This window comes from Podarcis bocagei (genome assembly GCF_964188305.1).
Source record: "Podarcis bocagei genome assembly, chromosome: W".
Classification (NCBI taxonomy): domain Eukaryota; kingdom Metazoa; phylum Chordata; class Lepidosauria; order Squamata; family Lacertidae; genus Podarcis; species Podarcis bocagei.
This window is the reverse complement of record NC_138131.1, coordinates 47,093,731-47,120,662: the sequence shown is the minus strand read 5'-3', so window position 1 is coordinate 47,120,662 and position 26,932 is coordinate 47,093,731. Positions and strand designations below refer to the sequence as shown.

At 41.2% G+C, this 26,932-nt stretch overlaps 1 protein-coding gene across 1 annotated transcript in view; it reads left to right on the top strand.

Annotated features, from left to right (window-relative positions):
- The window catches only part of LOC308578096 (receptor-type tyrosine-protein phosphatase epsilon-like), a gene marked incomplete at its 3' end in the record, with an annotated part of 51,229 nt that overhangs the window by 11,682 nt on the left and 12,615 nt on the right, over nt 1–26,932 (top strand). The window contains exons 3-5 of the mRNA XM_081178370.1: nt 20,269–20,371; nt 20,687–20,760; nt 24,839–24,972. Coding sequence (XP_081034496.1) covers nt 20,269–20,371; nt 20,687–20,760; nt 24,839–24,972 — 311 coding nt within the window. The remainder of the gene's footprint in view (nt 1–20,268; nt 20,372–20,686; nt 20,761–24,838; nt 24,973–26,932) is intronic.

Genomic DNA, 26,932 nt, shown 5'->3' with positions numbered 1-26,932 from the left:
GCTCAGCATAGTCCATTAATTTCATTTGCCACTCTTCTTTTGTTGACATTTGCTCTTGTTTCCATCGTTGGGCTAATAATATTCTTGCTGCAGTGGTCACATATAAAAACAATTTTTTATCATTCTTATGAATTTCTGTACCTACCATACCAAGTGAAAGAGCTTCTGGTGTTTTTTAGAAATGTATATTTCAACATTTTAAAAATTTCATTATAAATCATTTCCCAGAAGTCTTTTACTTTTTTACATTCCCACCACATATGGTAAAACGTGCCTTCTTTTTCTTTACATTTCCAACATTTGTTGTTTGTTTTGTACAACTTGGCTAGTTTTACTGGTGTTATATACCATCATTTTCATTATATTTTCTACACCTTTCTTTAATAAAGCACTAGAACTGATCACTCTAGTTTTTTGAAATCCTTCTGTTGTATCCCTGCACCCAACCGTTCCCACAAGTTCTCCTTTGGGCCGGCAGTTCAGAACAACATACCCCTAGTTTTGTTTTTAAACTTTGTTATCTGTTGCCAAAGTTGCCATCAGACCTTAATGTATAATGTTCAGTTTCCCAGAAGAATGCATCCATTTCCCTTTCTGATCAGTTTGGCTTGTTTATAGCTATGGAAGTGGATTGTAGTTTCAGGATGAGAAAGAATTATAACAAACAAACTGGAAAATCGCTGTCGTTTACTGATGAAGATGCTAAAGCATGATAATGCCACTGGTTGGGTGATTTGTTGAGTTTACCTTTGCTTGCATGGTCTATCCTCTTTCACCAAAGTGTAGAAGCTGCTTCCACATGGGGCATTCTCTTGATAGAGAAGAATAAATGTGATGATGTGGGCTAGGCCAGTAGCATAGACCTGAACCACCCAGTTGATACAGGTTACAGATGAGTTACCCTAGGTAAAATCTAAACAAGGTTGGCCACAGAGGCCCTGTGAAATAAAATTAATTAATGGCTAAAATTAACCTGAAGATTGCCACTTGTCCAGTTTTAATTTTAATTTGTTTGAATTAATTCTGGGATGTATCTTAATTTATTGATTGCTTGTTTTTATGCATTGTCTTACTTGTATGATGTTAGCCGCTCTGAACCCAGCTTTGACCAGGGAGGGTGGGATATAAATAAAAAATTATTATTATTATTAAAATTAAGCAGAGTTTGGACACTGATAGATTTTGCTAGATTGCATCCTTTCCTGGTTACCCCATACAGTGGTATCTCTGGATGTGAACGGGATCCATTCTGGAGCACCATTCGCATCCTGAAGCGAACGTAAGATGCAACAGCACGTTTGCACGTCTGCGCGGGTTGCGTTTTGCCGCTTCTGTGCATGCGCGTGACGTCATTTAGAGCGTCTGCACATGTGCGAGTGGCACTCCGTTACTTCCAGGTCACCGCGGAGCGCAACCCGAAAATATTTAAGCTGAAGCGTATTCATCCCGAGGTATGACTGTACACTTAAATAGCTCAGTCAGTAGAGGGTTGTGGGTTCAAGTTCTACATTGGGCAAAATATTCCTTCATTGCAGGGGGTTGGACTAAGTGGCCTTCGTGGTCCCTTCCAACTACAGTTCTATGATGATTCTAACTTTAATATTCTCTGAATAAGAAAAAAATAGAAGGTAGCAAAAGTATTTCAAATTTATTCGTGCAAACAAGTTTGTAGCTACTATCCTTACAAAGTGTTGAAAAAAATATCCCCTAGGAAGATTGGGGGGGAGGGGAGGAACATCCAGAAAGCACTGAAAGAACAGCTATGGGAAGGGGAACCTGTGGCCCCCCAGATATTGCTGAATAGCAGCTCCCACTATCCCTGTCCACAGACCATGCTGACTAGGACTGATGGAAGTAAGTCAGCAACACCACAGAATCCTCTCCTCTGGAAGAAGTGGCCTGCTAATAGAAAGTTGATGTGGAGTTCTCACCTCGTGATATATTGCTTTTCAACATACCAGCGCTGAGTGTGGCTGTGGGGCAAGGGAAGCAAATTGTGCTTGACCGGTGAGGGTCCCCCCCCCCGAAAAAGCAAGGAGCAACTTGGCCTGCTTAGCCCCCAGTCATATTACATATTCTCTCTCTCCCCCCTCCCGTTCCGTGTGTGTGTGTGTGTGTGTGTGTGTGTTCTCAGGCAGTTATCTTAGCAGGTAAAGCCTCTTGGGCTTGCTAATAGGAAGGTTGGCAGTTTGAATCCCTGCGACGGGGTGAGCTCCTGTTGCTCTGTCTCAGCTTCTGCCAGCCTAGCAGTTTGAAAGCATACCAGTGTGAGTAGATAAATAGGTACCGGTGCAGTGGGAAGGTAAATGGTGTTTCCGTGTGTTCTGGCTCTCATAACAAACCTCTGTGCGCCAATAGTGGTTCAGTCATGCTGGCCACATGACCCTAGAAAGCTGTCTGTGGACCAACCCTGGCTCCCTTGGCCTGAAAAGCAAGATGAGCACTGCAACCCAAAGTCACCTTTGACTGGACTTAACCATCCAGGGGTCCTTTACCTTTACCTACCTCTCTTCTCAGCAGCAATAATGTGGCACATTTCCTTCTCCTGTTTCTTCTCTCCTTAAGTTCCTTTACCTCCATGTCCCCTTTGGGATCCTTGCATGCTGAGTATTGTTGAATGCAATTCTTAATGAGTTACTTGAAGCATTTTTTTGCTCAGCAAGAATGCCGACTGTTCTAGGGACTTTGGACAAAAGCCACATAAATGCCCAGGGGAAGCAGGTATGTCACCTGTTCTACAGTAGCTTAAATAAACAGTGTAGCAGTTGTTCTAATAGAGAATGCTCATACACCATACATTTAAAGAACATAACTTCCCTCACAGAATCCAGGGAATTGTAGTTTGCTAAAGGTGCTGGGAACTGTAGCTCTGTGAATGGTGAACTACAGTTTCCCAAGATTCCTTGGGGGGAGTCACGTTGTCTAAATGTGCTTCAAATGCTTGTTGTGTATGCAGCCAAGGTGAGGCACGTGTAAGTTGTTTTTGGCGATACATCGGTTGTGTGTGGGATGGCGGGGTGTTAAACAAAAATACCTTACCTTATTTGCAAAAACGGCAAACAGCAGACAGTACTAAATGTTAGTATTAAGAGACACACAGGCCACAAACGTGTATAATGGTGTCATAGAGGAAAATAAAGATTGCTGGGGGTGGGGTGATACAATAGAGGTTTCTAAAAATAAGAGCATCAATATAGAACTTCCCCCTTTCCTCATAATGCCATAAATGGGTGGCTTTGCCTTCATGCCTTGTTTGTCAGCTTCCAGAGGCATATGACTCTCTGTTGTTGAAACAGGAACTAGAAAGAAGAGCTTAGCCTAATCCACCCAGGCAGTTATCAGCTTTGATGAATGCTACCTTATTGCCACAAAGCCTGCTCAGAAGTGGGGAAATGTATTTGCTTTAATGTACTAGATTTTGAACATATTCCTTCTTGCAAAATTTCACATCCTGGGTTAGAGAGTACCTGCTGGAATTTACCCCCTGGTTGGAGCAATAAGAATCAAGCACCTAAAACCATCCTGTGCAGAACCTGGAAAACAACAAAGTCATGCCTTGGAAACTGCCATGCTTTCTGCCAGTTCCCCCCACCCCACCCTCCTCATTTGACAACCCTCAGGATTTTTGCTGTAGGGCCTGAAAGCAGAAATCCTATGGCACAGCAATGCTAAGATGGCTATCAACACAATCCCAGTGACAGCTGCTTCAGGGTCTGTGGAAACATTTTGAAAGCTCATTCTTTCAAAACCAGAATTGTACATTCAGTAATGTCATAGCTTGTATTACTATGAAATTAAGCATTTAGCTGCCTGTCTAGCAGAGGTGGTGTATGCATGCACATTGAGTCTTGCCCAGGCCAGGTGGAGAAGAGCCCATGTGCTAACAGACCTTTCTCTTTTATATCAAGCAACAATATGTATGAAGCGTTATAGAACGTGGACTTTCTTTGTCCCCTTTTATTATTTATTATTGTTGTTGGCTAGGCATGCATAAAGGTCTGCAGTGATGGTTGAGACTGGTGTCATGGTTGCGGATGCAAAGCAATATTCCATAATCTAGGGGTTAGAGGGCAAGGATGCTTAGAAGAGACATTCCTTTTTTTATTTTTTTTATTTTTTTTTTAATTCCGGTCGGCGCCAGCGTTAATGGCGGTCCTCTTTCCGAGCTTCGGAGGAGGACTGCTCTGCGAGTTCGGGTCTGACCCGCTACGGCAAGCGGGGGACCCCTAAAATCACAGGCGCTGAAGCCTGTGAACAAGGAGACTCGGCGGGCACCAGAAGCGCCCCCCCTTACTGCAGAAAGAGCCTTTTTAAAGGCTCTGGAACGGCATCGGGAGAGCGCGGTGCTGAGAGTCGTTACCCAGCCTGCAGAGTGAAGCCGCGTCGCCATTGACGGAGAGCGCCGATTCCTTCCTGTAAATCTGGGACTGAAAAACCTGTGAGTAAGACTGAACGCTAATTTGGAACCTTTTAAAATTGAAAATTTGGCTGAAAACGGGGAAGGTAAAAATTAAGGAAGTCTGCCTTCCCCCGACTGCATGACAGCTAAAGCAACGGAAATTTAAAGCTGCATCCGTATGAAACATTCCTTGACTATTTAACCTGACATTGGACTTAGATCTCCCCTCTAGCAAGCAGGACAGAGGGAAGGAAAAAGGGACAATAAGAACTGCATTACTTATCTAAAAGGGAAAAATCTTCTGCTGCCTTAATACCCTGAAACAGACTGCCAAACAAGACAATAGAGCACTGAACTGTCTTTAAATTCTTGGGAAAGTTACATGGTTGAAGTTTCCTTTGCTACAAAGTTTTTAGACCTTGTTGCTACAGTATATTGGAGTATGCTGAAATAGTATCCACTGGAAAAAGTGCTGTAACATATATTTACAAGCCTCCTGATATACTTGTCTTTAACTTCTTTGTCTCCGTACTCGGACATTTTGCTTTGCTCCCCCTAGAGGGCTTAAGTAACGGTTGTAACAGTCTAGGACAGTGGAATTTTCCATCAGGGGACTGTTTTCGTGGGAACGTCCTTGGGACATGAGTGGCCCAGCAGAAGAGATAACCACCAGAGCCAAAGCTAAGCAGCAACAACACCAGCAACAGCAACAAAAGAAAAGAGGCTCAATTACAGGCGTAACTCCTACAGGAACATAAGGACAAGAAAAAGTGACAGCTGCCTCCATGGAGTCAGTGACACAAGCGTTACTCAAGATAAATCAATCTTTGGAGACCTTGACAAAGCAGAGTACAGAAAATACACAGAAATTAACAGAACTAACAGCAAGACTGGACTTGAACACAGAATCTATAAACAGGCTGATTCAAGAAAACTCTGCAACACGTAAGATTCCAGAGGAAGCTAGAACTATTGCTGGAGAGACACAAGAGAACTTAGAACCGATTGCTAAAAAGGTTCATGAACATGATGCAACTTTGGCTTTGTGGGAATTACAGAGAAAGGAAAGAAATCTGAAACTGAGATTGATTCCCGAGAGCGAAGGAGACAACCTCGTGGAGTATTTAACACAAGAGTTTGCTGATTTCTGGGAAGACTTGGAGGAGGAAGAATTTAAGATAATAACAGCATTTAGACTGGGCAGAAGACTGAACAGAAAGACCCCGAGGGATTGCCTGATTACCCTTAGATCTAAGGAAGAAAGAGATAAAATATTAAAATTACACTACCAAAAGGCCTTGCAAATTGAAAATTCATCTATACAGATTTTTAAAGACATCCCTAAATATATCTTGGAGTTGAGAACCTTCTATAAGGATCTGGTCTACCTGCTGAAGAAGAACATCATTCCTTTCAGGTGGGAGTTCCCACAAGGACTGTCCTTTGACTACAAGGGAAATAAGGTGAAAATAAAGACAACACAAGACAAAGAGAGGTTCCTGGAAAGAAACCAAGAGGACCTACAGAAGGGAACTGTGGACCCAATCGCAGAACAAAGGAGAGCACTAGATATTTTGAACTTATCGTTTGGACTTAATCCACCACCATCAGAGGAAGAGCAACAACTGGGAGCAGTTGGAGGAACAACGGAAAAGTAACAAGATGGCCCTGCAATTCCTTAGTTGGAATTGTAATGGGCTCAATATGCCTTTGAAGAGACGTCAAGTTTTTCATATTTTGAAAAGAGAACAATTGGATTTGATATGTCTACAAGAACAGTGGGGTCACTCAGAGGAGAAAATGGTGAAATGCAAACAGGGGACACAGAAAGGGCTGAACTCCTCAATGCCTTCTTTGCCTCAGTCTTCTCCGATAAAGAAAACAATGCCCGACCTGAAGAATTTGGAGCAAATGATTCAGCAAAGGAAACACAGCCCAGAATAACTAAGGAGATAGTACAAGAATACTTGGCTAGTTTAGATGTATTCAAGTCTCCAGGGCCAGATGAACTGCATCCAAGAGTATTAAAAGAACTGGCAGATGTGATCTCAGAACCACTGGCAGTCATCTTTGAGAATTCCTGGAGAACAGGCGAAGTCCCGGCAGACTGGAGGAGGGCAAATGTTGTCCCTATTTTCAAAAAGGGGAAAAGAGAGGACCCAAATAATTATCGCCCAGTCAGTCTGACATCAATACCAGGGAAGATTCTGGAGCAGATCATTAAGCAAACAGTCTGTGAGCACCTAGAAAGGAATGCTGTGATCACCAATAGTCAGCATGGATTTCTGAAAAATAAGTCATGTCAGACTAACCTGATCTCGTTTTTTGACAGAATTACAAGCCTGGTAGATGAAGGGAACGCAGTGGATGTAGCCTACCTTGATTTCAGCAAGGCATTCGACAAGGTGCCCCATGATATTCTTGTAAAGAAGCTGGTAAAATGTGGTCTTGACTATGCTACCACTCAGTGGATTTGTAACTGGCTGACTGACCGAACCCAAAGGGTTCTCATCAATGGTTCCTCTTCATCCTGGAGAAGAGTGACTAGTGGGGTGCCACAGGGTTCTGTCTTGGGCCCGGTCTTATTCAACATCTTTATCAACGACTTGGATGATGGACTCAAGGGCATCCTGATCAAATTTGCAGATGACACCAAACTGGGAGGGGTGGCTAACACCCCAGAGGACAGGATCACACTTCAAAACGACCTTGACAGATTAGAGAACTGGGCAAAAACAAACAAGATGAATTTTAACAGGGAGAAATGTAAAGTATTGCACTTGGGCAAAAAAAATGAGAGGCACAAATACAAGATGGGGGACACCTGGCTTGAGAGCAGTACATGTGAAAAGGATCTAGGAGTCTTGGTTGACCACAAACTTGACATGAGCCAACAGTGTGACGCGGCAGCTAAAAAAGCCAATGCAATTCTGGGCCTCATCAATAGGAGTATAGCATCTAGATCAAGGGAAGTAATAGTGCCACTGTATTCTGCTCTGGTCAGACCTCACCTGGAGTACTGTGTCCAGTTCTGGGCACCACAGTTCAAGAAGGACACTGACAAACTGGAACGTGTGCAGAGGAGGGCAACCAAAATGGTCAAAGGCCTGGAAACGATGCCTTATGAGGAACGGCTAAGGGAGCTGGGCATGTTTAGCCTGGAGAAGAGGAGGTTAAGGGGTGATATGATAGCCATGTTCAAATATATAAAAGGATGTCACATAGAGGAGGGAGAAAGGTTGTTTTCTGCTGCTCCAGAGAAGCGGACACGGAGCAATGGATCCAAACTACAAGAAAGAAGATTCCACCTAAACATTAGGAAGAACTTCCTGACAGTAAGAGCTGTTCGACAGTGGAATTTGCTGCCAAGGAGTGTGGTGGAGTCTCCTACTTTGGAGGTCTTTAAGCAGAGGCTTGACAACCATATGTCAGGAGTGCTCTGATGGTGTTTCCTGCTTGGCAGGGGGTTGGACTCGATGGCCCTTGTGGTCTCTTCCAACTCTATGATTCTATGATTCTATGATTCTATGATTCTATGATTCTATGATTCTAAGAAACCCATGTAACCAGAGCACACAGGAAACTACTCATAAATAAAAGATTAGGACAAGAATTCATTTCATCGGACAAAGTTAAGAAAAGAGGAGTTGTGATTTATGTAAAAGAGAAATGGGTTCCAAAAATGATGTTTAAAGATGAACAAGGAAGATATTTGGCAGTTGAAATACAAGTGCAAGGAGAAAAATTTCTAATAGTTGGAGTTTATGCACCAAATGAAGGCAAGGCGGAATTCTTCAAGAAGCTCCATGAAACTTTGATGGACTATTTGGATTATAATGTGATAATTATGGGAGACATGAATGGTGTGGTTTCTACAAATATGGACAAAGCACAAAGACTGACAATTTCAAAGGAAGGGAGACTTCCGAAGACCTTCTTTGAAATGACCGAGAACATGGACTTAATAGATATATGGAGAACGAGGAACCCTCTTGAGAGAGAAGGAACATTCTTTTCTCAAGCAATGATGACCTGGACCAGAATTGATCAAAACTGGATCACTAGTGGGATGGCTCCAAAGATTAAGAAGATAGAAATCTGTCCAAAAACTTGCTCCGACCATAACGCCGTAAAGATGGAAATGAAACTTACAACAACTGGTCAATTTAGATGGAGGATGAATGACACCCTGTTTAGAGACAAGGAGATCCACATGAAGGCCCAAAAAACTCTAAAGGACTATTTTGAAATAAATCTAAAGGCCGATGTGGAAAAAAGAGTGATCTGGGATGCAAGTAAAGCTGTGATGCGAGGTTTTTTGATTCAACAAAACTCAATAAAAAAGAGAAAGCAGAATGAGAAGAAGGAAAAGATCCTGGAAAAGATAAAAGGAGAGAAAAAATTAAGATCAAAACCAAAGTCCCAGGAGATTTTGAGAGAGATTAAGCTATACCAGACACAATATATGGAATTGATGAATCAAGAGATTGAGTGGAAGTTAAAGCAAATGAAACAAAAGACATTCGAATCGGCAGACAAATGTGGCAAACTTCTGGCATGGCAATTGAAGAAAAGGCAGAAACTAAATACAGTTACAAGCCTAGAAGTGGATGGAAAGAACATATCTAAACCCAATGAGATTAGAAACTGTTTTCTGAGCTACTTTAAAAAACTTTATTCTCAAGGACCACAAAATGAAGAGGACATAGATAAATTCCTTAATAAACATGGATTACAAAAAATCTCTCATCAAAGCAAGGTGGATTTAAACCAGAGAATAACAGAACAAGAGATAGAGGGTGCCATTCAGGACATGCAATTGGGCAAATCTCCAGGGCCAGATGGACTGACTTCCAGATATTACAAATCTTTGAAGGAGTGGTTGGTTCAACCGTTAAAGGAAGTCTGCAACGAGATCTTAGAGGGAAAAAAGGCACCAGAATCGTGGAAAGAAGCGTATATTTCACTCATACCAAAGACAGAGACTGAAAAGACTCAACTTAAGAACTACCGCCCAATATCATTACTTAATGTGGATTACAAAATCTTTGCAGACATTTTGGCGAAAAGATTTAAAAGAGTGTTGATGGAGAAGATTCATAGGGACCAAGCAGGCTTTCTCCCAAAGAGGCATTTATCAGACAATGTAAGGAATATAATAGACATTTTGGAACGGCTAGAGGTGAATATAAACACCAAAGCAGTGTTGATTTTTGTGGACGCGGAGAAAGCCTTTGACAATATTTCTTGGAGCTTTATGAAAAAGAATCTTCATGGGATGGGGGTAGGCCAAGGTTTTGAGAATGGTATGGGTGCGATATATTCTGAACAAAAAGCTAAGCTGATTGTAAATAATGTGATAACGGAGGAACTTAAGATAGAAAAAGGAACACGACAGAGGTGCCCAATTTCCCCATTGCTTTTCATTTCTGTTCTGGAGGTGTTGCTGAATATGATTAGAAATGACCAGCAGGTTAAAGGTGTACAGGTCGGGGTTAAACATTACAAGTTAAAGGCCTTTGCAGATGACCTAGTATTGACTCTACAAGAGCCAGACACTAGTACGAAAAGGCTGTTGGAGATAATCCAACAATTTGGTCAGGTAGCCGGATTTAAACTGAACAAACAAAAAACTAAAGTATTAGAAAAAAACTTAACAGATACGGAGAAGGAGAAATTTCAAGAAGAGACAGGTTTGACAGTGGTTAAGACGGTGAAATACCTAGGGGTTTATTTGACATCTAAAAATTTGAACTTGTATAAGGACAACTATGAAAAATGTTGGTCAGAAATTAAAAAAGACCTAGAAATATGGTCAAATTTGAAATTGTCAATGTTAGGCCGAATTGCAGTGATTAAGATGAATGTATTGCCTAGAATGTTGTTTTTGTTTCAAACTTTGCAGATTCTTGACAAGATGGACTGTTTCAAGAGGTGGCAGAAAGATATTGCGAAATTTGTCTGGCAGGGCAAAAAGCCCAGAATAAAATTTAAAGTACTTACAGATGCAAAAGAAAGAGGGGGGTTTGCCCTGCCGGACTTAAAACTGTACTATGAAGCAGCAGCGTTTTGCTGGCTGAAAGAGTGGATGCTCCTCGAGAACACAGATATCTTGGATTTAGAAGGTTTCAATAATACATTTGGTTGGCATGCATATCTATGGTATGATAAAATCAAAGTGCATAGGGCCTTTAAGAATCACATTGTCAGAAAAGCGTTGTTTAATGTATGGATAAGATATAAAGACTTGTTGGAAAATAAAACCCCTAGATGGCTGTCACCTTTGGAGGCTAAGGCAGTGAAGAAACTCAATATGGAGGCCGGATGGCCAAAGTATTGGGAAATTTTGGAACAAGATGGAGATAAATTGAAATTACAGAGTCATGAGAAATTGAAACCAAAAGTACAAGATTGGCTCCATTATTATCAAATAATGGAGGTTTACAAACAAGATAGAAAAATTGGCTTCCAGGTGGAAAAATCAAAATTAGAGACTGAACTGTTAGAACCCAATACCAAGAATTTGTCAAGAATGTACAATTTGCTGCTGAAATGGAATACACAAGATGAAACAGTCAAATCGGCTATGATTAAGTGGGCACAGGATATTGGCCATAACATTATGTTTGCTGACTGGGAATGGTTGTGGAACACCGGTATAAAATTCACGGCATGTAATGCCTTAAAGGAAAATATTATGAAAATGATTTACAGGTGGTACATGACCCCAGTCAAGCTAGCAAAAATTTACCATTTGCCTGATAATAAGTGTTGGAAGTGTAAAGAAACTGAAGGTACTTTCTATCACCTTTGGTGGACATGCCCGAAGATTAAGGCTTTCTGGGAAATGATATATAATGAAATGAAAAAGGTACTTAAATGTACTTTCCTTAAGAAACCAGAGGCCTTTCTCTTGGGCATAGTCGGCCAATTGGTGTCAAAGAAAGATAGAACTTTCTTTATGTATGCTACAACAGCAGCAAGAATACTTATCGCAAAGTATTGGAAGACACAATATCTACCCACCCTGGAAGAATGGCAGATGAAAGTGATGGACTATATGACATTAGCTGAGATGACTGGCAGAATCCGCGATCAGGGAAAGGAGACGGCGGAAGAAGAATGGAAGAAGTTTAAAATTTATCTTAAGGACTACTATAAACTGGATGAATGTTAGAATGTCGAGGTTTTGAGAAAGAAAGGGTTACAGCGATATAAGATTAGATTAAAGGAAAGATTAAGAGGACAGAGGCTTGACAGAACTATTTAGAACTTGCTGAAAAACTTTGGACATTGGGATACAGAAAGGGGAGGTATGGGGGAGTCCGAGAAACAAGGTTTATGAAAAAAAGGGTACGAAACTATACATGTTTGTATGTCTTTTTATATGTTTGTATTGTTTTTAAAAAATTTGTAAAACCAATAAAAATTTTTTTTAAAAAAAATAGAAGAGACATTCCTAGGCTTACAGATTCCTTGGCCACAGGATCTTTTCCCTTACTCACAGCTCTTTGACAGTGGCCTGGTTTGCATATTACACCAAGCCCAAACCATGGTTAAGGATGAATGTGCAGGCTCTCAGGGAGGGGGTAATGGATGCCATGCTCCTTCCTGGTCATTCATCTTCTTCTGAAGCTTTTCCTGTTTATAAAATTTTATACAGGGAGAAGATCTTTTTTAAGACGGGGGGCCGGACCTCTGTTTTATTTAATGCATTTCAAGTAGGAAGAGGGTGAGTGCCATCTAATAAGAGGCAATATTTGCATATTGAACAGGGAGGTTATTTACAAAGATTGGCTGGATCTGATTATCCAGACGATAACTGAAGCTTCTCATAACGTGGACCCTAAATTACTGTTGCTACAGCTCTCCAAACCTTTCAAACCACATAGCCCACCGAGTGTCACATGTTTAACAAATTGCCATACTCTATTTTAGGCCTGTACTGCTGCGGTTGACTATTTGTTGCAATGAAAAGGACTGCAGCAAATAGATCTGTAGTTCATTGCTTGTGTTTGCTTTTAGTATAACTGCTGAGTATATTTATTATAAGAATTGTTAAATTATTATTATTCAGGTTGCATTTATATGCTTCTGTGCATTTAAAGTGCAAAGATAATTCACTTTCATAAGAGTATTACAAGTTTGTATGCATATGGAAATCAGAAAATCACTAAGTAGCTTTCCCCAGTGTGGATTTTTGAAAATTCTGCTCTTGTGCATATTATTTCCAGTGGTGTATCTAAGAGACTAGGTTGCAAATCATGAAGTTCCTGGTTTGAATCTTTTCTCAGCCATGAACTTAGTAGGTGGCTTTAGGCAAGCTGCTCTCAGCCTCAGTCCTCCCATCCATTGTAAATGGATAATACAGTACTGACTAACCTTTTCAGGGATGTTACAAGACTGCAACTAGATAATAACTGGAAGGTCCTGCCCAAATGTTTTAATTCAATGCCATCTGTAAGTTCATAAGGACAAAAAGTTACGTGTTCCAAATACTTTATGAAAAATGTTCTTCTCTTTACCCCACCAACACCAAAAAGGGATCCATTAAATATTACAGTATCATTTTCAGGGTTTGCAGAAGTATACACTACCCCTGTTAAAAAAGACAAACCAGCCCAGGGTGAACTGTGCATTCTTAGTAGCTGCAGAATGTTGAAAGATAGGAAACAGAAAACTGGTTGTGTAGAGTAGAATGCCCTCCATGATCCTCTGACAATTTACAGAGTTGTATGCTGGAGAAGGGTGTGGTGGATGGGTGGGTGGATGGATGGATCCCTAAGCAGGAACATTCCTTCCATTTTTTCCCTTTTCAAATTATGAAGCTCAAAACAGGAAAGCAAATATTGTGAACATACAAAGTTTTAGTAATAGCTTCAAGAGAAAACAACAACATCGCCTGAAAAATTAGATGTGCATGTTCTGTTACACACATGACACGCTGCAAAGAACATCCATAACAAAGTGAAAGTTGTTGTGATAACACAGGGTGATGATGATGATGAAGTATCACTGTTTGGATTCAGTACAGAGCTAGGAGTCACCTTCAGTATCTACCTATTATATGTTACAGTCGCACTGCCAGTGTTGGTAAGGTGGTCCCTGTTGCCCTTCTTGCTTGGCTTCACTGGATGGCTATTTGAACACAGGAAAATAAATTTTATGGAAAATATGGGTGACCTTACAAGACATTGATTCTGATGTCCATCATTCCAAAAACACATATTTTCAAAGTAAAAAATTCATAATAGTTCATAGTAGTGAAAATTCACTCACTTAAGAGATGTATTTTATTGTGTGTGTGCTTTTATGTTCACACACACTACACCTGAGCTGTAAGAGTATATCTCCTGGAGTTTTGCAAACTTTTATATGCATACAATAGTTTTCACCTGCAGTGTGCAGCTTGTAGCACCCGTGGTCCATAAGTGCATAAGTAATTCAGTGTCATTTGTAAGTAGAACCATGTGGAATGGGTGCGACAGCCTAGTTTCTTCCATGCCAGCAGTGTGTTGTCTCAGTGGCATGGAAAGTAACCACATAATTGCACTCATTTCATGAGGCATTTCTACCATAATAATTATTAGTTTTATTATTGTTATTTACCGTATTTTTCGCCCTATAGGACGCACTTTTTCCCCTCCAAAAATGAAGTAAGGGATATGAAAAAAAGGTTATGAAATTATACATGTTTGTTTGTCTTTTTATTTGTTTGTATTGTTTAAAATTTTTTTGTAAAACCAATAAAAAATTTGCAAAAAAAACAAAAAACAAAAATGAAGGGGAAATGTGTGTGCGTCCTATGGGGTGAATGCAGGCTTCAGGAAGCTATCCGCAAGCCTTGGGAGCCCGCGGGAGTTCCCGCCGGGCTCCCAAGGCTTGCACATAGCAGCCTGTTCTGGGGGCTGGGGTCGGGGGAAGCTTGGGCTTCCCCCACCCCAGCCCCATGCCTGGGGGGGGGGGAATAAATTATTTTTCTTTATTCCCCTCCAAAAAAAACCCCTAGGTGTGCCCTATAGGGCGAAAAATACGGTACATACAGTGATGGTTCCAGGAGCACGCCCAAACTGCAACCTGCCTCTTTAAGGGGGATGCCTGGTAGATGGCGGCGCAAGCACTTGCAGCGGCTCGGCACTCCGAAGACCGGTATTCAGTGATTTGTGTTTTATTTTTATCTGTGAACTTATTGCTGCTATGGACTGTGAATACTCAGGCACAAGTAATTTATAGTCGTCAAGAGCTCTTAAGTATCGGCAGAGGGGAAGGCTGCAACCAGGAGGTCTCAACCTACAACATTCCAGCTGAGCTTATCAGAGAGCCTCCATATCTTGCACATTCTTGGGATACTCCCCTTGCTCTCCTTGCCAGAAAGAAAAGGAAACGGAGAGGGCGCAAGCAGAAGAGGGGTTGCAGGGCTGGACTACGAGTGAGGCTAGGTAAAAACCCCCACAAGCCTGCATTGCCAAGTCTCCTTGTATCAAATGTGAGATCCTTACCCAACAAGGTAGAGGAGTTGGAACTTATTACCTCTCGGCAGAAAAGTATCCGGGACTGTTGTGTTATGGTCCTTTTAGAGACGTGGCTGGATCCCTCCTTTCCACAGGGACTTCTGCAGCTAGAAGGACGCTCAGTAATTAGAGCGGATAGAACCGCCAAATCCGGGAAGAGCAGAGGAGGAGGAATTTGCGTTTATATAAACAACAACTGGAGCTCAGACATTAAACAAATGGACACGCATTGCTCTCCTGACTTGGAGTACCTAGTGGTGAAGTGCCGCCCTTTTTACTTGCCACGTGAGTTTAATGTTGTTATAATAACAGCGGTGTATATACCTCCCGATGCAAACACTACTACAGCTATGGGCCACCTGCTGACTGCTATTAGCAGACAGCAGCGGGCCCACCCGGATGGAGCACTTGTGGTTGCTGGTGATTTCAACCGAGCCGATTTAAGGACTGTGCTCCCTAAGTTCCACCAGTATGTTGATTGTCCCACTAGGGGGGGAAACACCTTGGACCGAGTATATAGTAACATCATGCATGGATACAAGACCAAGCCCCTGCCCAATTTGGGGCAGTCAGACCACATATCCTTACTTATGATACCATCATATAGACCTCTCGTACGCAGAATTAGACCATCAACTAGAGAGATACGAGTGTGGCCAGTAGGTGCATCTGAGCAACTCCAAGACTGCTTTCGGAGCACCGAGTGGTCGCTTTTTGAGGAGAATAATGTGGACACATATGCTTCAACAGTACTGTTTTACGTTAAAAGCTGCATTGATGTTGTCACTACCACCAAACAAATACGGGTGTTCCCTAACAACAAGCCCTGGCTAAACAGGGATGTGTATCTTCTGTTAAAGGCAAGAAATGCTGCTTTTCACTCTGGTGATGCGCAGCAGTATAGAGAAGCTAGAGCCAAATTGAAAAAGGGTATTAGGAACGCCAAAGCTATGTACTGCCGGAGGATCGAAAAACATTTTGAGAGCTCCGACCCTCGTCGAGTATGGCAAGGCTTGAGACAAATTACAGGGCAAAATACTAAAAACGAATTGGCTAGCAGCAGTGCGCACCTGGCTGATCAACTGAATCAATTTTTTAGCCGCTTTGAGGAGGGAACCGGAACTATCGTCACTACAGCATTGGCCACCAGCACATCATCAGAAACTACTACTGATAGACAACCACTTTTATTACAGACCTGTGACGTACAACATGCCTTTCGGAGCATTAACATCAGGAAGGCAGCTGGACCGGATGGAATCATGGGACGGGCTATTAGGGACTGTGCTGCAGAATTAGCCGGCGTATTTACGGACATTTTCAACCTATCCCTGTTGCAGGGTTATGTCCCTACCTGCCTGAAGACATCGATTATAGTGCCAGTCCCCAAGCAGTCAGTGGTGGTATCTCTCAATGATTATAGACCAATAGCCTTAACATCTGTTGTTATGAAATGTTTTGAGAGATTGGTGCTAGATTATATTAAGGCTAGTCTTCCATCCACTTTAGACCCGTTCCAGTTTGCATACAGAAGAAACAGATCTACTGATGATGCTATTTCCATCGCCGTCCATACTGTATTGAGTCATCTAGAACGACAGGGAACCTACGCAAGGCTGTTGTTTGTGGACTACAGTTCTGCCTTCAATACAATTCTGCCAGACAGGTTATTTCTTAAAATGACCAACTTGGGTATACATCAGAAGATCTGTCTCTGGGTAAGGAATTTCCTGACTGATAGGCCGCAGACAGTGAGAATGGGACCTTACTATTCTTCTACTCTAGTATTAAGCACAGGAGCCCCTCAGGGATGCGTGCTAAGTCCCTTTCTCTATTCTCTGTACACATTTGTTTGCACCCCACTGTATAAGTCCAACACAATCATCAAATTTGCGGATGATACAACAGTGGTGGGGCTCATCAGTGAGAACGATGAGACTGCTTATAGGAAAGAAGTACAGGGGTTAATTCAATGGTGTAAAGAAAATAATCTTATGCTTAACACCAAAAAAACCAAAGAACTCATAATTGACTTTAGGAGAAAGAAAAGTGTATTGTTACCATTGCACATAAATGGCGAGGAAGTGGAGAGGGTTGGTAGTTTTAAATACCTGGGCATTTATATCTCGGAGGACCTCTCATGGACTGCAAATGTTAATATGGTTGTGAGGAAGGTGCAGGGGAGGTTGTATTTCCTGAGAATGCTCAGGGGACTGAATCTATCCCAGCACCTACTCCTGTCCTATTATCATAGTACCATCGAGAGTGTCCTAACCTATAGTATATTATCGTGGTATGGGAGCAGCTCTGAAACGGATAAAAAAGCTTTACAGCGAACAATTAAAATTGCCCAGAACGTTATTGGGCTCCGACTACCAACCCTGGATGAGATCTTCACGTCTCGCATCTTGAAGAAGTCACATAATATTCTGAGAGATCCCACCCACCCTGCTCACAACTTCTTTGAACTATTGCCTTCGGGCAGAAGATATAGGACAATGAAAACACGAACCACACGCCTTCTGAATAGTTTCTATCCAAGAGCTCTGATTGCACTAAATAATGATCTCAGGGCCAGTTGCAAGGTTTAGTAAGTAGGGAGTGGAAGGAATGAGATAGGTTTTAGGTTATGTTATGTTTTTAATAGGTCATGCTATATTCTGGATTATGTATGTTTTATAGATTATGTCTAAATAGATGAGAGTTCGGAGATACGTGCAAATGTATATGTGAACCCGGTCTTTGGGTGGGTGTTTGATTTTCGTTGTTGTGTATACTGTGTATATACGGACAATGACAATAAAATTATCTAAATCTAAATCCCATCCAGAGCACACAACTTTGTCATCTGCACTTTTGCTAAAGAGTAGTATGAATGATCTCAAGCTTATGATAAGCTTCTCCAAGTTCTGATATTAAGGACCACCTGTCCCCATATGAATTAACACAGACCCTACAACCATCATCTGAGGCCTTTCTCATGTGCCTGCTCCCCGAGAGGTCCAGAGGGTGATGATACAAGAGCAGGCCTTTTCAGTGACGGATCCCCGTTTCTGGAATGCTTTCCCCAGGGACGTTCGTCTGATGTCTTCATTACATATATTTAGGCACCAGGCAAAAATGTTTCCCTTTAACCAGACGTTTGACTGATTAACTTGCTATGTCTTTTTAAACGTATTTGGGGGAGGGGTTTTATTGGTTTGTTCTAATTTTTATTATGTATTCTGTGTTTTTATGTTGTGAACCGCTGTTGTGCTTTGCAAGAGAGTTGTTGTTCAGCAAAAGTCTGTTGCACATGCACAATCTCGTGTGTTCCATGTAAGGAGATCTGCTGCTCTATTTAAAGTTCAGAAGCTGTGAGAAGGAAACAATGGGTGGGGAAAAGAGGGGGGAACCTTATCAATTAAAGTAAAATAATTAGTTTGGATTCCTCTAGGTTATGAGGCAGAATGAAGTATGCTTAGTCCTATGGGTATTTATTAGTTTTGTTGCAATGGATGGCATTGGATAGAAAAAGTATTTCATTATAAATAGAAGAAATCTGTAATTAAAGCTTCTGGAACTAAATATTTAGGGTGGTTCTGTGTCTGAAAAGCCCTAAGGATTCAGCAGACAATAATACTTTTGTTTCTACATAAGGAATGCCTGTCGTCTCAGTATTATTGTAAAAACAAAAATGTTATGACTATACACTTTTTTATCTCTCATATCTCATCGGCCATCTTTTCTTTCTTCCTCCCTCTGAAATATGATGTTGGTATTTTCTAAGATTATTACTCCGAGTATTTTTATATGCCTAATGTCAACACACATTTTTTCACCTTATATTATCCCTTCTTCATTTGCATTTGGTTTTAAACAGCAGAGGTTTGAGAGAGCCAGTGTGGTGTAGTGGTTAAGAGCGGTAGTCACGTAATCTGGGTAACCGGGTTCGCGTCTCCGCTCCTCCACATGCAGCTGCTGGGTGACCTTGGGCCAGTCACACTTCTTTGAAGTCTCTCAGCCCCACTCACCTCACAGAGTGTTTGTTGTGGGGGAGGAAGGGAAAGGAGATTGTTAGCCGCTTTGAGACTCCTGAAGGGGAGTGAAAGGCGGGATATCAAATCCAAACTCTTCTTCTTCTTCTAAAGCACAGTGGAAGGAAAACTGAAAAGAAAAAGTGATGGCTTAAAACCATGGCAAAAGTTTGAGTAGAGTGAGCAGGGGTGAGGAAATGGCAATTTAAAAGAGGGTTGGAGTTGTGCCCATCTCTGCTATTTTCCTTGTTAAAACTGACTTGTCTGGGTTTTCTTAATTTAAAAAAGTTCAGCTTCGCTCCATACCTGCTTTGCTTAAACCTGTGGCATTGTTTAAATCCACAGTTTTCATCTCGGGGTGGCTCTACCCCCAATTTACTTAAACTTGTGTCCCTGTTTGAGTACAACGAGAAGACAGGAACACTGAAAGGGGGAAAGTGACTGTTTTAAACTTCTCCCTCTTCCATTTCTCACCTAGCTCTTGTCAAAGAGATAACAGATGCAAAGCCCTGACATATTCCATGGTACATTCCCACAAATATGTATTTAATTCCTGGTACCACAAAGTTCCAGATTCAGTGTAGCACAGGGGTCAGCAAACTTTTTCAGCAGGGGGTCGGTCCACTGTCCCTCAGACCTTGTGGGGGGCCGGACTATATTTTGAAAAAATAATAATAAACAAATTCCTATGCCCCGCAAACAACCCAGAGATGCATTTTAAATAAAAGCACACATTCTACCCATGTAAAAACACCAGGCAGGCCCCACAAACAACCCAGGGATGCATTTTAAATAAAAGCACACATTCTACTCATGTAAAAACACGCTGATTCCCGGACCGTCTGGGGGCCGGATTTAGAAGGCTATTGGGCTGGATCCGGGCCCCGGGCCTTAGTTGGCCTACCCATGGTGTAGCACGTTAGCAGAGATTGTTGATGAGGAAGTAAGAACTGGTGGTGGTTTGTGAGTGGGGAAAACTTACTGCCCTTTTAAGTTTAGGATGAAAATCAGTTGGCATCCACCTGTTCCTGGTGGTCAAATATTCCACAAAGCTCAGAAGGGTACATGAAGGCCATTTATGGTTTGATGGCGTTGTCTGACAACAAAGAAGCAAATAGCTGTATGGCAAAACTATTTTGGAAGTGACAAGGGAATTGTTGCTGTCAGGATTCTCATTTCTAGCCAAGAACTTCAAAAGAGATTATAACTTGCTCAAAATGCTATGTGGCTAATTCGTGTTAAGTAATTTGTTAAGTAGGAACTGTGTGTATGCGATTTTATCTGTTAGAGATTAAGAAATTCGTTGTTTCCCCACTTCTTACTTCTCTTTTTAAACTCCTAGGCCCTCCAAAAGAAAACAGTCCACCGCCACATCTGTTGACTTCAATGCTGATCCTGATTCTGGTGTTTATAATTCTGATCCTTTTAGCTGGCTATTTCTTCAGGTAAGCAGACATCAGACGCTTAGCTTGGAACTAGTTCTGTCTTGTTTCCATGTGATCTAATGAGGAAATGAAAGTGTGTTGCGTGCAGCTGTGCTGGCTGCACTCACCCACATTAGCGAGGGCAGCGGAGGATGTTACACACACTGTTTCTCTCCACCATCTGAAGCTTTTACAAACGGAAGATGATTAGAAAGAGTTTTTCCAGAATTACATGGTTTGTGAGACAAGCTGCAGTATTATACGTAAACAGGTAACTTATTTATTCACAACAGATCTGCACTATCCCCCTAAATTTATCTTATTATAATTATTAAGGTTCAGGAAACACAGAAAAGCAGTGGTGACTTCAAGTGATAAAAAAATACCGAATGGAATCTTAGAAGAGCAAGGTAAAATATAAATTTGATTTACTTAATATTGAAAATCTTAGGTTTTTTAAAGTGGTAAATATAATGCTGAATGTAAATGTTTGGTTACTGAAATGTTTGTTACTGTTAGTTGTTGTTTTTATTTTAAAACTTTCTTTACTTTTTAAAGCAACTTTCGCTTTTGTAGTAATATGCTGCTTACAAGTTTCTATCTATAACAGGGTGTAGGATCCAAGACAAAGACTGGAAATTGAATATATTTATATTTAAAGTCTAGTTAGACTTGGGCCACTTTTTACATATTATAAATGTTAGGTATAGAACCGAGAGATCTTAAGTATACCTTGTCCTAAAATTAGGTTTGAAGAAGGGTATATAAATATTTTAAAGAAATAATTACACAAGAATGTTTTGTGAATGTGAGAAACAGTAGTTTTAAAACATGTGTATCATACCTATTCATTTGTGAAGGAGACAGAAATCACTGTACAACCCAGCTGAGTGAACTGGATGTTTTTATTTCATGTATTTAAAAAAGCCTTGAAACAGAGCCATGAACTGGACTTGCAGAAAGTTGCAGCTATTGAATAATACTTTTGTTTAAAAGTAGTGGCTCTTAAGCATCTTTATCTCTGCCCTAGATCAAAACCAGTGTGATGTTGCTAATACCTATCAATTAGATATTGCATTCCAAGTGTTCAGGGCACTTAAGACTGCAATCCTGTACACACTTACCTGAAGTAAGGTCACATCCTTTAAATCACTTGGCTTTCCCCAAAGAATCATGTGAACTTCAGAGACCTCAGCAAACTGCAGCTCCCAAGATTATTTGGGGGAAGTCATGTGTTTTCAGTGTATGGCGTGAATGTGACCAAGGTCCTACCAAACTTAACAGGACTTGCTTCTGTGTTGCTGTGCTGTGATTGTGCTGTGAGAAACATTCTCTTGGTGTGAAACTACAGTTTGTAACTGGAATTATAGCGGGTTGGTTAAGCAAGTATTTTGCTTTCCAGATATAACACCCCAACACCCGTAGTGTGCCCCTTGCTCACAAAATTTCAAGGCTTAGTTTTTAAAAATAAATAAATAAAATAAAATAAAATATGCGATTATAGTCCATTGTAGCTAAGGAAGGATGGAACATGCCTTACTCCAGGTATGCTGTGTCCCCAATAATACCCCTTCCCCTGTGAATGAAAAGCAAGAGGCAGCCACATGTGACATTTGTGTAGTTTAACTCTCAGTGGCTTGGATCCAGAAACTCGGTGAGCAGAACTAGGGCACTCCTGTGAGTGGAAGGAGGAAGTTACTATTTTGTCCTTTTCCCTGGAACTGCCAGTTCCCACTGAGAATCTGCTCTCAAAGGTTTCAGGCTCTTTGAAACACATGAGATTGCTTGGAGGAATGCAGGAAGAAGGTGAAGCTGGCAAAAATCTCTGCTCCCCCCCCACCTCACCCCCTCCCCGTTCTTCCAGTGGGAGTTTATACTAGGTTACAGTCTCTCTTGTGAATAATAATAATAATAATAATAATAATAATAATAATAATAATTTATTATTTATACCCCGCCCATCTGGCTGAGTTTCCCCAGCCACTCTGGGCAGCTTCCAATCGAGTGTTAAAAACAATACAGCATTAAATATTAAAAGCTTCCCTAAACAGGGCTGCCTTCAGATGTCTTTTAAAGATAAGATAGCTGCTTATTTCCTTCACATTCCACAGGGCAGGTGCCACTACCAAGAAGGCCCTCTGTCGTAAGGTCGTAAGAACAGCCTTTCAGAATCAGGCCAAACGCCCATCTAGTCCAGCATCCTGGGCTCACGGGGGTCAAGCAGAAGCCTATAGGAAGTTCACAAGCTGGATGTAACAGCATGTCCCCCATTTTTTATTCCCAGCAGCCTTGCATTCAGAGGCATACTGAGGGCAACTCGGGCTTCAACCCGTCATTCTTTCAATAGTCCTGTATTGTAAATTTCCATTTCATGGGCAAGGGGCTATGAGCATGCCCAGGCGCAGCTGGTTTATAGCTGAGTTTAATCCTTAAACTGGTTGGCTAGACTCACAATTTACATTACTGACCACTGAGCTGCACCTGATTTTATGTATAAATAAATACAAATACATTAATAGAAATACAGTGGTACCTCGGCTTACGAACTTAATCCGTTCTGGAAGTCGTTCTTAAATCAAAACTGTTCTTAAACCGAGGCGCGCTTTCCCTAATGAGGCCTCCCACCACTGATGCCCTTCCACCGTTCGGATTCCGTTCTTAGACTGAGGTAAAGTTCTCAAACCAAGACACTATTTTCGGTTTTGCGGAGTTTGTAAACCAAATTGTTCTTAAACCGGACTGTTCTTAAACCGAGGTACCACTGTATAGGCATAGTAAGTGTTACACAAGAATACACCATCCAGCTGTTATAGCAGACCTATAGCAGAAACATATAATAAGGAAACAAAAAGAGGGGGAATCATAGAATTGTTGGAAGGGACCCCAAGGGTCATATAGTCCAACCCCCTGTCATGCAGGAATCACAGCTAAATTGTTTCATGCCTTTTCTTCATTACAGCTTGTATTAATGCTCATTTTTTCAAATGCTGTGCGTATTTTTACAAAACCAATATATACGGCAGTCGTCTGGAGAATTAAATGTCTTTTATTGTGTACGTATTTATTTAACACATAGTCCTGCTTTCCTCCAGTGAGCCCAATGTGATATATGTTGTTCTCCCCTTCCCAATTTATCCTCCCCCAAACCTGTGATGTAGGCTAGGCTGAGAGAGATGGTGGCTGGCTCCGAGGTTACATAGTGAGCTTCATGGCTGAGTGGGGATTTGACCCCTGGTCTTCCAGGTTCTACTCCAATGCTCTAACCACTACAACATATTGAAAGCGTTAAAAATGAATGACACAATAGTCAGCTTGTCAGATTCAGCAGAATAAATATTGGTGGGTGTTTCTAGATGTGGGGCTTCCCTTCAGAAGAGCTCATTGTGAAATTGAGCTCATTCAGCTATGAGTTCAGAATTACTAAACTGAAGCATCTAAACTGTTCAGATGTGTGATTCCCTTCCCTTCAGTCCCTCCCATCCCAGAAAGGAACCCCCCCCCCTTTTTTTTTTTTTGCTTTGGCACTAATATTCCTGCTATGGGATATTTTTTTCCTTTCTTTCTTCTTAGAACTTATAGCCCACCCAGCACCAAATGATCTGAAGTCAGGTGATACAACATAGTTAAAACAAGTACAATTTACCATATTTTTCTGTATATAAGACTAGGTTTTTCCCCTTTAAAATGTCAAAAATTAGGGGGTGTCTTATACACGGATACATCTTTCCCCATTTTCTTAAATCTGAGTCCTCCAAAATTCCGTCTTATAGATGGAACAATACGGTACATTAAAATTATAAAATAAAACCACAAAGTAACAAACCAGCAGCTTCTACTGACAAACTTCTCTTTCAACAGTGTCTCATCCTTTTCCCCGCTGTTATTGTGAGGCTTTTGTTTTCATCAGCTCCCCTTTGTATGCTTTTATGCCTAGTGTTTACTGTTTGATTTATTTATTTTTACTTGTGTAAAGTATGGTAAGTGTTTCCATTTTGGAATTGTAAAGGTTTGCTCTGTATTTTAAGAGGATTAAAGGTACATCCCTCCTCTCAGCTAAATACTCCATTGATATTCACTGTTAATTATGAGCATGCTGGCTAAAAACGTAGTGAGATCCCCCCCCCCCCGCTGTGTTTCAAGTCAAATTTGCACAGTACAGTATTGTACACATTGCTTGAGTTTGATGTGTTTCTATTCCACCCACTGTCTGTCCCCAATTTCCCAGTCTCCCCACCCACCACAGCTCCTATTGGTGAAGCTTTCATCCACCCCAACCCCCTCCCAAATCATCATCTTAGGAACACACCTGAGAGTTGAAGATTAAATTCTTCCTTAGCATTACTAGACTCTTTTTACACATTATCTTTTTAAAAGCCAGCACCCATCTTCTTCTTTTGGTGAGCAGGGGATTCTAAATGAACATTTGAACTGCAGTGTCATTATTCATACCATATGTAATAATATATATTATGTTGGCATTCTATCCAGCAGAACAACAGATGCTTCTCAGAAGGTCTCCTTCTGGCCCAAAAAAGTATTTTCCTATTCCAGTGGAACATCTGGAACATGAAATACGGATAAGAGCAGCTGATGATGGAAAGTTGTTTCGGGAGGAATTTAATGTACGTCTTCATATTTTGTATTTAATGTTGCGTTTTCTTCAAAGACACAGCAAGTACAGGTAACAAATTGTGTGTAATACTTTTATTTTATTTTTTATATCCTGCTAATCTGCCTGGGCTCCCCCTGCTACTCTTCCTCTAAAAGAAGAAAAGGTGTAGGACCTCATGTTTAAAATTTACATGTGTGCATCAGTTGGCATTTGTTTCAGGCTAAGGTATGGGCCTGTACTATGTAAACCTTACCATCTTTCCTTTTTGATACCGTGCCATTTAGAAACATTAAAAATCTTGCTGAGGCATGACCAGGTTTGCCAGTGAAGCCATGTAGGGGGCTGGCCTTGTATTCTATTTACAATCCATGATGTGCCTGAACTCAAAATGGCTCTTCATTCTCAGCTCCTGTGTGCTTAACTATGTTTCCTTTTATCAACTTATCTCATACAAAATAATCCTGAAGAGGAATATAGTGCCAATAAAAAAACACAATAGAGTTATACAGTCCAGCTGTCAATAAACAACAAAGCAGGAAAGAACACATAGGTAGTTAAAACACCTGTTTGCAAAGTGCAGCATTCAACCAAAAGGCTGGGTGAATAAGTAGGTCTTCCGTTCACACTGATAGTTTATAAGGCTCCTTGCCAGCTATATTGGGGGATGGGAGGAGTTCTGCAGGGTGCCTCTATTGAGCAAACACCATCATAGTTTTACTCCACCTGGCTGGTTCAGGTTCAGGGCAGCTTTGCTTCCAGTCTGCCCATCCTGACTGGTCATTCAGCCACCCCTCCAGGTTCTCATGTGCCAAGTTCCTGTACATCATTTCCAGCACACACAGAGCCACTGTGCTACAGCATAAACAATTAAGGGCCTTGGCAATTCTCTCCTGTAGAAATACTGAAGAAGGGGGAAAGGCAGAAAAAGCAATGTCATTTCATAGTGGTGTTCATATTCTCCAAACCTAGGGAGTTTCTCCCAATACTTACATATCTGAGCGACATTCTGTCCCGTGTGCCACAACTTTCCGAAATCCTATCTCCTATCAAACATTCTGACCTTTGCCTTAAAAGCTATGGAGTTTCCCACTCCACAGTGCCTTGTTGCAAGAAATGGGGATTAGCAACTAGTTATTGTGGAGAAAAGAGATAAATAATCACCAAGCTATCCCACAACTCAGAATAGCGTGCAGGCATATGGGTAGGTGCCGAAAATCCGTGAATCTTGCTGAGGCCTGAATTGTGGTAGCAACTGTGCATCATTGTGCTGTTATTTGCCGCTTTGCGAATGGGATGTGGAGAGAACTGAAGCTTCTCAGATACCTAGGGAAATCTACAGCTTTCCCCTTCGAATCAGTGACCTGTGATATCCTGACCTTCCTACCGATTAAAAAATATATGACAATTTTGAGGAAGCAGAGGCATGTTGTTAATCTGAGCACAACCCAGAGAGGAGTGTATGTTGCTACTCAGGAACCTTTCCCCCAAGTTCTGGCTCCCTATTAGCAGTAGTCCCTAAATATCTGCTTTTAATGGTGCTGAAGGTTTCTTGTAAATACGATCCTCACCTCGTTCAGTAAAGCAGGCTTGCTCTTTCGTTTCCTGCTACATTGTGGTTGCATACAGCAAGGCTTTCTTTTTCCTGGCTGCTCGCTCACTAGCAGAAAGGAACATACTATGTTGGGTTTGCTCTCTGACCTCATATGAACAGTTCTGTGAAGCTGAACTTACTCCTTACATCAGGTCTCATAGATGCAGCCATGGCAATGAAGGAACAGCATTAGTTTAGATTTGAGTTCATCTAAGTGAAAAAGCAAATGCCAATTAAACCGTCTCTGTTATGCAGCAGTGCTATAATATAGGAGGAGGCTATAATTGTCAGGATTGCATGTCAGCAGTTTTTATTATGATTATATGCTTAAAATGTGCCTTTTTAAAAGTAATAGTGCATCTCTGTCAATTAAATGTTT